Source organism: Ambystoma mexicanum, chromosome 6p (assembly GCF_040938575.1).
Source record: "Ambystoma mexicanum isolate Mex_15411 chromosome 6p, UKY_AmexF1_1, whole genome shotgun sequence".
Lineage (NCBI taxonomy): Eukaryota > Metazoa > Chordata > Amphibia > Caudata > Ambystomatidae > Ambystoma > Ambystoma mexicanum.
In genome coordinates, this window is record NC_090935.1 from 1,352,115,530 (window position 1) to 1,352,129,433 (window position 13,904).

Here is a 13,904-nt window from a genome sequence, read left to right on the forward strand (position 1 = left end):
GGTCTTGGCGAAAGCTCCAGCTAGGGCCCTTTCTACACAGAGGTCGGGATCCCAGACTTGATCCTTCTCTGGGTTCAGGGGGTTTCAGGATCGTCGTGCGGGCCAAAGTGATTTTTTTAAATTTATTTATTTTTTCTCTCACCCATCAGCCTGTTCTCCAGGGGCAGGTAGTCTCCCTGCCGAAATATCTGCAAAATATTCAGTCGCACGAGACTCCGGTGGGGAGGACACATTTTGTCTCATAATGTGGCGTGGCAGACCATAACTGAAGATCGGTTGGTTTTGTCCATTGCTCGGGTGGGCTTTCGCTTGCCTCTCCCACCTACCCCACCCTTTAACCCTCCCTTCCAACAGATTGGGACACCCTCCCTCAGAGCCGAGGTACTGAAACTTCTAGACCTCAGGGCGGTGGAACCAATTGTGCAGCCTTAAATGACAAACTGCAGCGAGTATTGTGTGATAAGTTGTTTAATGCGATTTTAATTGGTTGTTGCTGCCTTCATTCGTGATTTGTTGCTCTAAGGGCTGCACAGAGCTTAATACGGAATATCCAAAAAATACAAACACTGTTGACAGTCGCTCCAAAAGAGATTTATGTGTTCATTTCTGTTTGGAGCAAGAGAAGGGTTCTACTCGTCTGTTCAGTGCCCAAACCCAACAAGGCTGGCCTGCACACTAGCCTCGCTTTCTCAGTTCAATCTTTCTCTTCCCAAAGAGAAATTCAAGATGATCACGCCTTGCCAAATAAAGTCTTCTCTACGGGTGACTGGCTCAGTGTTGTGGACCTTCAGGGCGCTTATATGCACATCCTGATATGGAGGCTGCATCGTATCTGTAGTTCTCCCTGGGAGGGGAACAATTTCAGTTTAGAGTACTCCCTTTTGGATTCAGCTTGGCGAGGCGCACCAGAGACTCGTCCGAAGGACCCACAGCGGGTCTGCCAAAACCAGATCTTCAGAGGGTCCCCGTTTGGGGCTAAGGTTGAGCCCAGTTCTGCTGTGGCTCTGGAAACCAGGGTTCTCCTTGAGGCTTCCGCATCTGGAGCTAACTATACCGAGTCCTGGCTTATAGCCCCTCTCGAGGTGGCTATATGGACCGGGGTTAAACCTGAGGTTCCCCTTCTCTGGGCTAAATCTGACACCATCAAAATTGAGGGTCCTTCATCCAGGGTCTTGGCTGTAAGGTATATCCCTCAGCCTTCCCACGCCGGTGGTGATACCAGTTGTGTTAGAGGGCAAAAGTAGGCGGTCACGCACCACAGGCCTTCCAGTACTGGCTCTGCCAGGGATCCTCCACTAGAGGCTAATTCTGAGGCAGTCACTAACCTGTCGAGCAAACGCCCTAGATCTGCCGGTACTGGCTCTGCCGAGGGTCCTTGGTTTCAAGGCTAAGATGGCACGCAAGGCCCCGGACTCCCGAGGAGACACTTGCCTCACTTGCTCCTGTGACGCAGTTCGCCCCAGGTGTTGTCAAAATGGCAGGCCAACCCCCGCGGACCACAGCGGCCATTTTGAATACCTCCCTTACAGCATCAGTGTAGTTCGTGTTTGCACAAACAATTGGGTGGTGATGTTTTACATCAACAAGCAGGGCGGCACAAGTCTCCTCTCCTTGTGGATCTTGCCATACAAATTTGGACTTGGCCATCCAGCACAATGTTTGGCTTCGGGCTGTACACATCCCGGGTCACATCAATGTGACCGCAGATTTCCCTCAGTCGCCAGTCAGCACCAGTTACGAGTGGGAGATGAACTGCAATGTCCTCTGCAACATTTTCCATCAATGGGACACTCCAGAAGTGGACCGCTTTGCAACTTCTTCAAACAAGAAACTGCCTCTTTAGGCGTCCAGGGACGGGCTCGGAGCGTCCTCCCTGGGGGACGCCCTCGAGATCTTGTGGGACAACATGAAAGCTATGCTTTTCCTTCATTGCCTCTTACAATTGGTCGCTCTGTAAGCTCAGGAGCACATCGAACTGCACTCTCCTGTTCAAGGTTCCTTAGTGGCCAGCCAGATTCTTGTTTGCGGAACTATAGCATCTGTCAGTACTTCCCCCGATGAGATTGCTGGATTCCGACCTGCTTCACCAGAGCATTCACCAGATGTGCACCCCTCCCCACAATCGTTCAGCTTGGTGGCCTGGTTCCTGAGTTAAGATCATTAACATAGTTCGATCTGTCCAAGGACAATGTGCGCATTATCCAAGCGGCCAGGAAGCATTCTACAAAGGCTCAGTAGAGGAGCAAATGGCTGTGGTTTCTGGCATCCATGTTCTGTTATGCAGAACTTACTTATCTGCAATTGTGGCCTACATGTCCACAGACAATTGTTCCTTTTCATTGACTAATCGAGTTATCAAGGCATTTTGCGGGTCTCTTCATCTCTTCTTGCCGGGGCGTTATGCCATAAGCCATTTGAACCCATGGCCACTATCGATCTTAAGTAACTTACTTGGAAGGTTGCGTTCTGATCGCAGTAACATCGGCGAGTAAGTGAGCTCCAAGTTCTTTCAGTGGACCATCCGTTCCTCACTTTCCACAGGGATACTCTCATCCTTCCTTCCTGCCTAAGGTGATTGCCAATTTTCATTTGAACCAATTGGTCTCCTTTCCTGTTTTCTTTGCTAATCTGGCATTTGATGCTAAGAGTTTTACACAACTTGGACATCGGGCGAGTCCTGAAGATTTACCTTGATAGAACGAGTAAACTCGGAAGCTCCTCACAACTTACTCGCGTTTGGAGACCTGAAGGGGAAACCAGCTTCCAAAGCAACTATCTCCGCTGGATTGGCTCATGCTTTTCAGAAGCCTAAAGCGTCAAGGCCTTCATCCACTGAAGAGCATCCATGCGCATCTAGTCTATGGCAAAGCGACTAGAAAAGGGCAAAAGTATGTCCCTTGGGAGTCCACCGCCAAGGCGTCTTCGTGGGCCTCCCCATCGCCTTTAACTGAGCTCCAGGGCTGATGCCCAATTTGGCCAGGCTGTTCTTAAGAACTTATTCCTGTAAGGTTTTTTTTCCATCCACCCGTAATACCTATGGTGTGTGCTTGGGAATCTCCCACAAGTATGGAGGAAAGGGGACGGGACGTAGGCGTATAACAAAGTTACTCGCCATAGTGACTACCTTACCCCGTCCCCTCTAATAAGTATCCTCTATTGCTCAGACCTGGCGATAGAAAAGGACTGAAGGGCGAAGTGTGGGACGGTGCGCAGGAGGGTGGGGATACGGCCACCTGCGGTACCCTGCGTAAAATTAAAAGGACAAAGATTTAATTTTTGATGCTTTTTGACAAAATTGCTCCGGTCCCGTCCCAAAGGACGGAATGTCCCACAAGTTTGGAGGAAAGGGGACTGTGGACTAGGAGGAAGGTAGTCCCTACAGTGAGTAACTTTGTTTTTTTTTTTTTTTTACTTTTCTTTATTGGCATGGTGAGAGAACAGACAATCAACACACTGTACAGCATAGCAAGAGTGACAGATATATACATAGTGCAATACATGGGAATGTTGGGTAGATACCGGTGGGGCCATTGCCCAGCTCCAAGCGGCACAGCAGTGGATTAGATTACATCACCAGGAGGAGGGGAGGACAATAGTTCTGGGTCGTCTTTGTTATTTAAATATGTACAAAATTCTGTCCACACATTCCTGGGGCGGGAGGCCAGCGGGAGGTTATTGATGTAGTCCTCCTCGCACGATTTGAGTCCAGGTGAGGGCCCTCATCCACATCTCAAACGAGGGGGGGGGGATCGGCGCTTACAACATTGTAATATGCATTTTTTGGCTATTATGGTGGCAACATTGAGAAACCTAGACCTTTTCCTCAACTCCGGGCTATCCCACAGGCCGAACAGTACAGCTAGGGGTTCTGCAGGGATACGGGACGCTGTGATGTCCGAGAGAGCTTCAATTATGGCCTTCCAGTATGGGCCCAACGCGTCACAGGACCAGAACATATGAGTATGATCTGCAGCAGGAGAACCGCACTTAGGGCAGGTGCGGGCCTGGGTGTGTGCAAGCCTGCCCAGTCTTTGAGGTGTGTAATATAGTCTGTTAAGGAGCTTGTATTGCATACACCTATGCCTGGCATTCAGAGAGGTGGTCCGAGTGTGTGTGCACATTTTCCCCCACATTGTGTCCTTGATGGGGAGGCCCAGCTCCTCACTCCACGTATCTCGCGCCTTGATTGGCACGTCTGTGGGGTCGGCCATCAACAGTTTGTACAGCGCGGACACTATTCCCCTAGCACCAGCCGAGTTGGATATATACTGGTTCTCAGGTGAGTCTGGAGGCTCATCTGGGTATAAGGGCCACCAGGCGCGGAACGCCGCCCTCAGCCTGTAGTATTGTAGCAGTTCCAGTGCAGTACCTAGGTGTCCGGGGCGCCACGTCTGCGGAGTGATAAACTTCCCGTCAGGGTAAAAGTCGGTCAGGGCCCGATAGCCTAGATCATGCCAGTGTTCCATAAAAAGCTTAAGTGTAGGGCTGAGGCCCGGGAACTGCCAGATGGGCAGCCATTTGTAGCACGGGTGGTGGTCAGGTTGTATCTGCAAGATATATTTACAGGCCCTAACAGTGGCCGCTACAGGGTCTGCCGGGGCGTCGGTGTGATGTGTGATGGAGGATGAGGGAGAGGGTGTTAACACTCTCGCTCGCTAGTTTCTCGAGCTTCACATGCGGGGGGGGGGTCGGAGAACGTGTACCAGTATGTGGCGTGTTGGGCCTGCGCAGCTGTCCAATATTTAGCAAACTCGGGGGTGGTGAAACCCCCGTTACCATAGGGGAAGAGTCATGTGTTGCCATTTCTTACGAACCGGGCCCGAGTGCCACAGAAATTGGGCACACGCAGCGTGTAGGTTCCTGAAATATCGCTTTCCGGGCCAGTTCGGCACATTTGTAAAGACGTAGAGGAATTTAGGGACCATAATCATTTTGATTAGAGATAGGCTACCCGACAAAGAGAGTGGGAGGCTGCGCCATTTCAACATTTGAGCCTCAGCAAGCTGCGCCACAGCCGGATAGTTGTCAGCCAACAGTGAATCTTTAGTGAGGGACACCTGCACTCCAAGGTACCTGATGCCTTCCGGTGACCATCGAAGGGGGAATTTGTAGGACGGTTGTGTAGTGGATGGGGTGAGCGCAAAGATTTTGGATTTGGAATAATTTATGGTGAAGCCCGAGAAAGTGCCAATTTTGGTTATGTCTCTCAATATCGGATCTAGGTGGGCAGCCGGGTCTCTAATATATAGGAGCACGTCGTCGGCGTATAGAGAAATGATCTCTGGAATATCACAGAGACGTATACCTTTGCGCGTATGTTTGTCCCTTACGTTATCAGCCATGGGCTCTATGGCGAGCGCAAAGAGTATCGGAGAAAACGGGCAGCCCTGGCGGGTACCTCTGTGGAGACCAAAGGGGGTTGAGGCCCTGGCGTTGACAAGGACTCTGGCTGCGGGGCTTGTGTAGAGGAATTTGATGTACGACCTCATGCGTGGGCCAATTCCCATTTTGTGGAGCACCGCCCAAATGTATTGCCAGAACACCATATCAAATGCCTTCTGGGCATTGAGGGTGACCGCCACGGCCTGTGCGTTGGGGTCAATTCTAGCCAGAACATTGAACAGGCGACGGATATTTAGGGCGGTGGATCTGCCGGGCACAAAGCCACTCTGGTAGGGGTGGACTAGGTGGGGCATAATGGGGAGGAACCTATTGGCAATGATCTTGGCAAATATTTTAGTGTCAGTGTTGATCAGAGAAAGGGGCCTATAAGACCCACATTCGTCCAATGGTTTGCCTGGCTTGGGTAATAGTTATAAGCGCCTCACGCATGGATGCGGGTAGGATGTTTGACTCTAGGGATTCGTTCCACACCTCCAGGAGTCTGGGTGCCAGAATGGCTACATGCTCCCGATAAAACTCCGAGGTGAGGCCGTCGGGGCCTGGTGCTTTGCCTCTGGGGCAGTTCGAGATGACAGTGGTTATTTCATCGAGGGTGATAGGGGCCCCTCAAGGAGGTCGCTGGTCGCGCGGGAGAGGAGGGTCATGGGGATCTGATCTAATAGGGCGTCGGTGTCTTGCAGGCTGTGTTCTTGCTGTGGGCCATATAGGGTTGTGTAAAATGTGGTGAATGTCCCGAGGATTTCCTGGTCGGACCAGCACATGGTGCCTCGTGTGTCCTTGACGCAGTCGATGCGATTCCTGCCCCCCTCAGTACGGACCAGTCTGGACAGTGTTCCACCCGGCCTATCCCCCTCACCATACTTCCTGGCCACCACAGGGCGGGCGAGGTACCGAACCTCTCTCAGGGCGTGGGACTCGAATGTTTCTAATTCCGCTCTAATCTGTGCCAGTGCAGCCGGGGAAGGGGAAGAGGCATATGCCCTCTCAAGCTCTTTTAATTTTGCTTCTGACTGTTGCAAGCTATTTTTTCTGGCCTTGAGGACCCCAGCCTCTCTAGATATGCACATCCCCCTGATGAATGCCTCCCAGTGCACTCCCATCAGAGGTGTCATGCCTGTTGTTGCACTCGAAGAAGGTGTTGATGTCAGCTAAGATATCTGCTTTAAAGACTGTCTAGCAGGGCCTCCGACTTAAATCTCCAAGAGGAGCGGGGGGGCTGGTCGTGTCCCAGTGTTATCTGAAGTGTTACCGGTGAATGGTCCGATAGTGTGCGGGGTAGTATCTTGGTCTCCATGACCCTGCCCATCATGCAGCTCGATATGAGGAACAGGTCGATCCTGGAGAGGCGATCGTGTACCGATGAGTAAAAAGTGTACTCTCTAACTTGTGGGTTGAGAGCTCTCCATGCATCTCTGAGATCCAGTGTGTCAATATGGGCGTGTAACCTGTGGGCTGCGCGTGACTGGGCTCTGCGGGCCGTCCCGGACCTATCCAGGTCTTTGTCTAGGTTCAAAATCATGTCCCCGCCCCAGATGATGGGAATCCCAATGTATTTCAGAAGCGTGGTGGTGATGGCATCAAAGAACTCAGGGGCATCAAAGTTCGGGGCATATGTGTTCACTAGGAGGCATTCCATATTAGCGAGTGAGCAATGGAGGATCACGTATCTACCCTCAGAGTCGATATGGCTGGAGCGCAGGGAAAACTGGACTGATTTATGGATTAGGATTAGGACCCCCCCTGGATTGGGTGGAGTACTTTGTGTAGAATCTGTTGTTGCCCCACGTGGGGGCGAGACATGATGCTAGGCGCCCGAGAGCGTGGGTCTCTTGGAGAAAGAGGATTTTGGCGCCATGTCGCTGGGCATAGGCAGTTATCCTGCGGGCCTTAGTGAAATTGCTTAGGCAATGAACATTCCATGTGACAATGTTTAGAGCCATAGCAATATATTATGGAACATCCCAGTAGTAGTATTCGTAAGCGTTGTCCCTCATGCACCTGCCGTGTGCACAGTAGTTTTGAGTTAAGGTCATGCGTCTCTCAGCCATGTTTTTAACTGTTAACACAACCCCAATTACGCCACCCCCCCCACCCTCACTGCCCAACCCCAACATGCAGTGCAGATCTCCCACCCCAAAACACACCCGAAGCCCCTTGGGCCTGCTCCGACCAGAAACCAAAGGTCGGAGGACCAGATCCAACGTGGATAGGGCCACATGCTAGCCCAACAGGGGCCAGTCAATAGGAAGAACAAAATAAAAGTGAAAGCAAACATTGCAACTGCAACGGGGGGTGCTGGTGCCGTGCGGCCGGCATTTGTGGCTTGATGTGGGGCAGCAGATGCTGTCCCGAGTGTATTGTTGCGGTAAAACAGGTATCATAGACAGCCTCCGAGACCAGAGAAGACGCTCTGGCAAGATGACCTCACAAGAGAGAGCAGGGCACAGGGATAGCACCAAGGGCCAGGTGAGGGAGAAGGCAACGAAGCAGTGTAGGAGCTAGCCTGTGGCCCGCATACACATGGCAAGAGGCCGCAGTTATTGAGTGGACATGGTGGGGTTGCCATCAAAACATCAAAAGTCATGGATCCGTGGACATTTTGAGAACATCCTAGGCTGTGTAGTCTATGGCGTGTGGTCGGTTCGCAGCCCGGGGAGAGGTATATGTAGTTCAATGAACTTCACTGTTTCGTCAGGGACAGTGAAGAAGATCATTTTACCATCATGGGTAATCTTTAGTCGTGCCGGGAACAGGATGGTGTAGGGGACGTTGCGCTCCCTGAGCAGCGTTTTGACACCTAAGAACTGGCGCCTTTCCTGCTGCACCGCCAGCGAGAAGTCTGGAAAGATTCTGACCGTATGGGCTTCAAATCGCAGGGCTCCCTTTTCCCGCGACAGGCGGAGGATGAGATCTCTGTCGCGATAGTTGAGAATCTTGGCGATAATGGGTCTGGGGATGTCGCCGGGTGTGGGCCGTGGAGCCAGGGCCCGGTGAGCCCGCTAGACCGTGAAATACGGAGAGAGAGCAGGGTCGTCCAGTAGGTCCTTGAGGAGTTTCTCCACTGCGTCCTCCATCCGCCCCTTGAGGGCATTTTCGGGGACCCCGATAATGCGCAAGTTGTTCCTACGGGAGCGCGACTCCAGATCGTCACACTTCGCCTTGACTCCTTTCATGTCACACGTTAGGGAGGCCACAGTGTCCTGGAGCGCGGTGATGTTATCTTCGTTCACCGAGATCCTATTTTCCGCCTCGGTGATCCTCGATCCTGCCTGGTCCACTTGAGCCTTAAGCGAGGCGACGTTAGCATTGATGTCGTCTAATTTTTCATGGAAGGAGGCAAAGTTTTTAGCCATGGATTCCATTAGTAGGGTGAGGTCAGGGGCCACGACCACACGGTGCAGGGTTAAGTCTGGCTCGTCCTGTGGCGATGATGTGCTGGCTGGCTCATCTCGAGGGACCGCTTCAGTGTATTTTTCCATTGTACCTCCTTGGGCCCCTGCCTTATTTCTGCTAGGCATTGTCGTTGTGGTGGGCACGGTTGCAGTGAGGGCCCACTTATGGGTAGGATGGAGAGCTGAGATGGGCCAGGGCCGGCAGGCTCAAATGCAGTGTCCTTTGGTGGTGGTAGGCAGTTAGAGGCAGGTGGGGGACCGCCGTGGGTAGCAGGGAGTCAGCAGTGGAGCGGCAAGGCTGTGATGGCGAGCGATCGCAGCCTCCTTGTGTGTACAGGTTGCGCGTGGTGCCAGGGGGATCTTTCTTAGGGGGACGCGGGCAGAGGCGGCGACACTGTCAGTGGAAAAGTGGGCAGACAGTATGGTGAGGGCCGCTTCCTTATGATAGTACAGGCCCGTAGTGTTGCAGATAGCAGGCAGAGGTCTCGATGCCCACCGCTCTAGCCCCCGCTCACCTGGTACGTGGCAGCGGGACAATGGGATCCTCCGAGTCGTCGGCACTGGGGGGGGTCGCGATGATCACTGACGCAGTAGGTGGCATCCACAGTGTGGCGGCGTGCGCAGCAGGACCCTCACAGAGCGGCAGGCAGCGGGAGCGGGGAGGGGACCCAGGAGTCGGGCAGGCCAGGTGGGAGGGCCGGATGTTAGGCAACCGCCGGGGCCGGTTGGAGTGCTAGGCGCAAATCCGACAGGGCCGCCAGCCAGGTCCCAGGTGGGCCGATCGAGACCAAAATCGCACAAAATGTCCAGTGCAGTGGCAGAAGCAACTCGGCCAGCCGATAGTCCTTCACAATATCAGGAACCGCAGATGAATGCCGAGGCCGCACGGAGCTGAAAGGCTAGGCAGCCATCTTGGGCTGCTCCACAGCGCCACCTCAGTGAGTAACTTTGTTAATCTCAGTGAGTGTGGAAGCAATGGGCATAAGAAAACAGGGGCTGCATCACATTTGGCATCTGAAGGCTTCGAGGTGCATAGGACAGTTGGAGTCAGAAATACATGGGGCGCCAGCACAATTGGTGTCAAAAGGCATCACATTACATGTAGAAGCTACGCATGTACAATCAGTAAACTTTGGAATACATGGGGCGGCAGCATGATTGGAGGCAGAAGACTTTGGTGCGCATAGGATGGCAGTACATTTATAGGCAGTAGACTCCTGGATACTAGGGGTAGCCGTACATGCCTGTTCCGTAAGTTTCAGCATATCTGGGGCAGCAGCGCATCCTTGGGGAGTGGACTTCAGAGTGTGTGGGGCGTTGGTGGGTGCATGTGCCCTACCATGTGCCCCCTTCAAGGCACATGGTGGGACTGTAACGCCTGGGGCGACATGCTTCTGAGTGCGTGGGACATCAGCAAAGGGTAGCACATTCTTGGTAGTGTTACTTTTCAAGCTGCAAGGTAGTGATAAGTTTCGATATGCTAGGCTGGATCGGGGGCCAGCTACTTTGAGATTGGGTGCCGGGGTGCTCGGGTAGCTTCGGTGTGTCTGTTTACGGTTTAGGAGGGGATGTTGTTGGGGTTAGTGCGTTGAAAGGGGCTGTGGTTCTGGATCCAAGGTGAGCATTCCTCCAAAGGATGCAAAGGGGTGGTGGACTGTAGGTGCTGCTGGCATATGGCTAGACTGGATGCTAGTCACTGGTTCAGATTATCGATTGAGCAAGGTTTACCGGGGCACTCTTGGGCACTGTGACCTTCGCCTTTATTGTAGCATCAATGGTGGTATGGTGTGGCCGGGCATCTGGCAAGAAGAGTGACGGTAATATGTCACGCGAGTCGGGCAACGCATATGGCATTTTTAGGGTAATTGAAAGTTTGCATTTAGTGGTGTGTTGGGTACTGGGTGGGGCAGTCTGCTGGCTCCTGGCCTCCAGAGGCCTGATGGGGCCGCACAGGGGTAACTGCAAGATGGGTTGGCATCGACCGCCGGCTCCCATGGGTCTCGCTGTTTTCGTCCAATAGCATCTTGTCGGAGGCGGGGAAATCGTCGTACAAGCCTCAGGCAGGCTTACACTGTAGTGCGTCAGCCATTTTAGAGCAGGCTGACTGAAACTAAGCCCAACAGTGCATACCTTAGTTGGGGGGGTACATCTTCTAGCACAATAGACGGGATAACCGGTGCAGCCGGAAGTCACCACTCCCAGATCTATCCGAGTGTATCACATTGATTACTGAGCAATCTTTCTAACTTTTACTGGTCTTTTAAGTGACATACTTGTGCTAACCATCACAATCTCTTCTAGATCCTTACCTGTGCAAGTCTTCACATTTCTTAATGTGCAATTGTCTTTGAAGTAGTTGGTGCTAATGTCATTTGTAAAGGCTGCATTATCTGTAAATTGGGACAAGGCATGATGGCTTAATACATCTTGCAATTGACCGGTTGTTGTCAATGAGCTTGTGATTCTACTTTCATCAGTGATTTCCCCCTTAGATCTTTGACTCGAGATGGGCTACCAGTATGGGTCTTCTAGGTGTGCACCTGGGGCAGTGTGAGAGGATAGGAACACAGTGCATATTTCATGCCCTGAGGAGCGATCTTAATACTTTTCTTTGGTAAAGTATCTGCTACCATCAGGCTGTCGAGAGCTGTATACGGGTAGCCTGAGTGCACCAGTCAGAGCAAAGGGGTCCGCAGGGCTGATGTGCGTTTTGTTTACCTTGTGGTCTGCGGGTTGAGTGAGATGGTGTGGGCCGGTGTTAAAAGTATGACGAGGTTGTGCTTGCACTATACCCAAACACACTGGTGGTATTTAATTGATAGACAATTGGTGGTAGGGGGCATTTCTCAGGTCCACTTGCCCAGTGCAAGTCTATCCTCGTTTGAATGATGGAAAACCCCCTTGATAAGCCATGCTCTAAACAAAAGATTTGACTATTAAAAATTGTTTGTTTTTAAATTTTTGGCTCAATGTGATTTATTCCCCTATCTCTGGTAAGGTAAGGTTGCTCGGGTATCGGAAGTAGGGGCTGGAGAGGTGGGTGATGGAGCTACGGGTAAAGAAATCTCTAGTATGTTTTTTTTTTTTTTTCCTGTAGAAACATGGTTGTTTTTTCAATGAAGGTTGGATGTGTGCTTTTAACGCATGTTCCACTGGGGGCACAAGGGGGCTCTGCTCAAGCGTCGATATGTTTAGTTTTAATGAACATGATGGAAGTCCCTGGTTCTGTCCAGTGCTCGCACCTTCGTAGTTGTGCCCTGTCATATTTTTCACTGAATCCTGAAGTAAATCGTGTTCTATGGTGGGGGGATGGACGGGGGGGGTCCAGCATAAAAAAAACTAGCATTGAGATGTATGATATCCAATGTGTATATTACTGCTCCCATTAGCGCCGTAGTGGTTTTACGGCGCCCGGCCTTGTCTGAAAGGTCATGAGAGAAAAGTAAATGCCTGGCTGCAGTTAGCCTTTAAGCATTTTGCAATTGCTAGGTATCTGGGACTACCAGGATAGCTACTTCTATTGTCGACCACCTCCTCGGAAATGTGACCGTTTTCCTTTTTTGTTGCAGTGCTTATTTGAGGCCTAAGGATATTTTCCCGTATTTGCCGAACAAAGAGCGATACGCAAAGCCCAATAAAAGGAAGGGCTTTAACGAAGGCCTGTGGGAAATCGACAACAACCCAAAAGTGAAATTCTCCAGCGCGCATAAGGCAAGTATAAATCAACGTAAAAAATCAAGCGGAAATAAATACAACCATTGCCTGGTTGGGTAATTTTTGCTTTGTGCTGGCTTTTTAGATGGCATGCCTACGCAAACCATCGTCGCTGCGAGCCTGCCGTCCATTTGAATCCAATCTTCGCATGTTTTCCCCACTCTACGAAGGACAAAGAATGTGTGCATGCAAAGGGGAGGGGCACATGGGGACGGGGGGGGGAGGGTTTGGAGCACAGTCGCGATGATTGTGATGCTGCAACGTTGATTCATTTACTCCGTGTCACTGCTGCCCGATGTCCTTGGCAGCGTTCCTAGCGGGGGTGAATTTTTAAAGCCCTATTAATATTGCATTGGTGGACAGGGTTGCCATGGACACCAGTAAGGGAGATTTTGGGTTCTTTGCGAAGAGCGGATTTCCGGTTCGGTATAAGAAGCTATAGATGGGCAGCTTTTTCTGAAGAAGGTACGAGAAAGTATTATCTGAATTTGTAATGCTCATTTGGGCTTCCGCATTGTGTGGGCCCTGCAGTAAACTCGAGGCCTGTGTGAAAGGTCGAACAGTGTGCTAGTGTTTTTGGTTTTTTCTTGTTTATATATTTTTGTAATTCTGTCAGGGAATGCATTCTCTGGGTAATAAAAATGAACTGTTTGGCATATTCCCGCGCCTCGTGAAATCAGTGAATTTTGACACGACCCGTTTCCTCTCTGAAATTTACTCTGTTAAGCAGTACTTTTTATCCTTCAATACACATGTTAAATTTTGAGTTGCTTCCGCTTTCGTCTCCAGTCAATAATGGGATTATTGGGACCTTTGTTGTTAACCGGCTGGGCATCTTCCATGTTTGTATTCAATTTGTTGACATTTTGTAATTTAGTATTTATAATTCTGTGTTTTTTTTCATCTGTCTCACCCCCACTGTTGTGTTTAGTCTGACATTCCTGGTGTACGCGAGGACGCCTCGCGCGCTCAGGTTTTTTTTCTTTCCAGCTCTGGCTATGTAAACAAACACGGGCTTTGATAAGCCAAGTGTTCCCACTGATATACCTTTACTTTGCCATGGATCATTGATCAACGGTGGTGTAATGAAGCTCCAAAGCCTGACAGCTGCACGATCAGAATATTGGTCCCATGTGCTCCTCTCCGCGCTTTTAAGCCGTAATTTGTTTTTTTCAGTGTTTATTGTAACAGCTATAAAGGCTGCGTTGTCATGGTACTACTATGTCCTCCCTCCCCCCCTTTCCTCCATACTGTGGGTATGTTGTCTTCAGAAAGTGAACCGGATTGAAAGCCTCTACGGTATACACTCCACAGCAGAGAATCACTTGCAGCTGGTTCGCATGCGTCTAGACGACTGTGTGGCTCCTTCCAATAGGATGCGCACCCAGATTCGCG

At 51.1% G+C, this 13,904-nt stretch overlaps 1 protein-coding gene across 7 annotated transcripts in view; it reads left to right on the forward strand.

Moving 5' to 3' along the window:
• The window catches only part of PSIP1 (PC4 and SRSF1 interacting protein 1), an 828,776-nt gene that overhangs the window by 120,169 nt on the left and 694,703 nt on the right, over positions 1 to 13,904 (forward strand). For all 7 annotated transcript variants that reach the window (XM_069626044.1, XM_069626047.1, XM_069626045.1 and 4 more), the window contains one exon: positions 12,365 to 12,506. In XM_069626044.1, the coding sequence (XP_069482145.1) occupies positions 12,365 to 12,506 (142 nt within the window). The remainder of the gene's footprint in view (positions 1 to 12,364; positions 12,507 to 13,904) is intronic.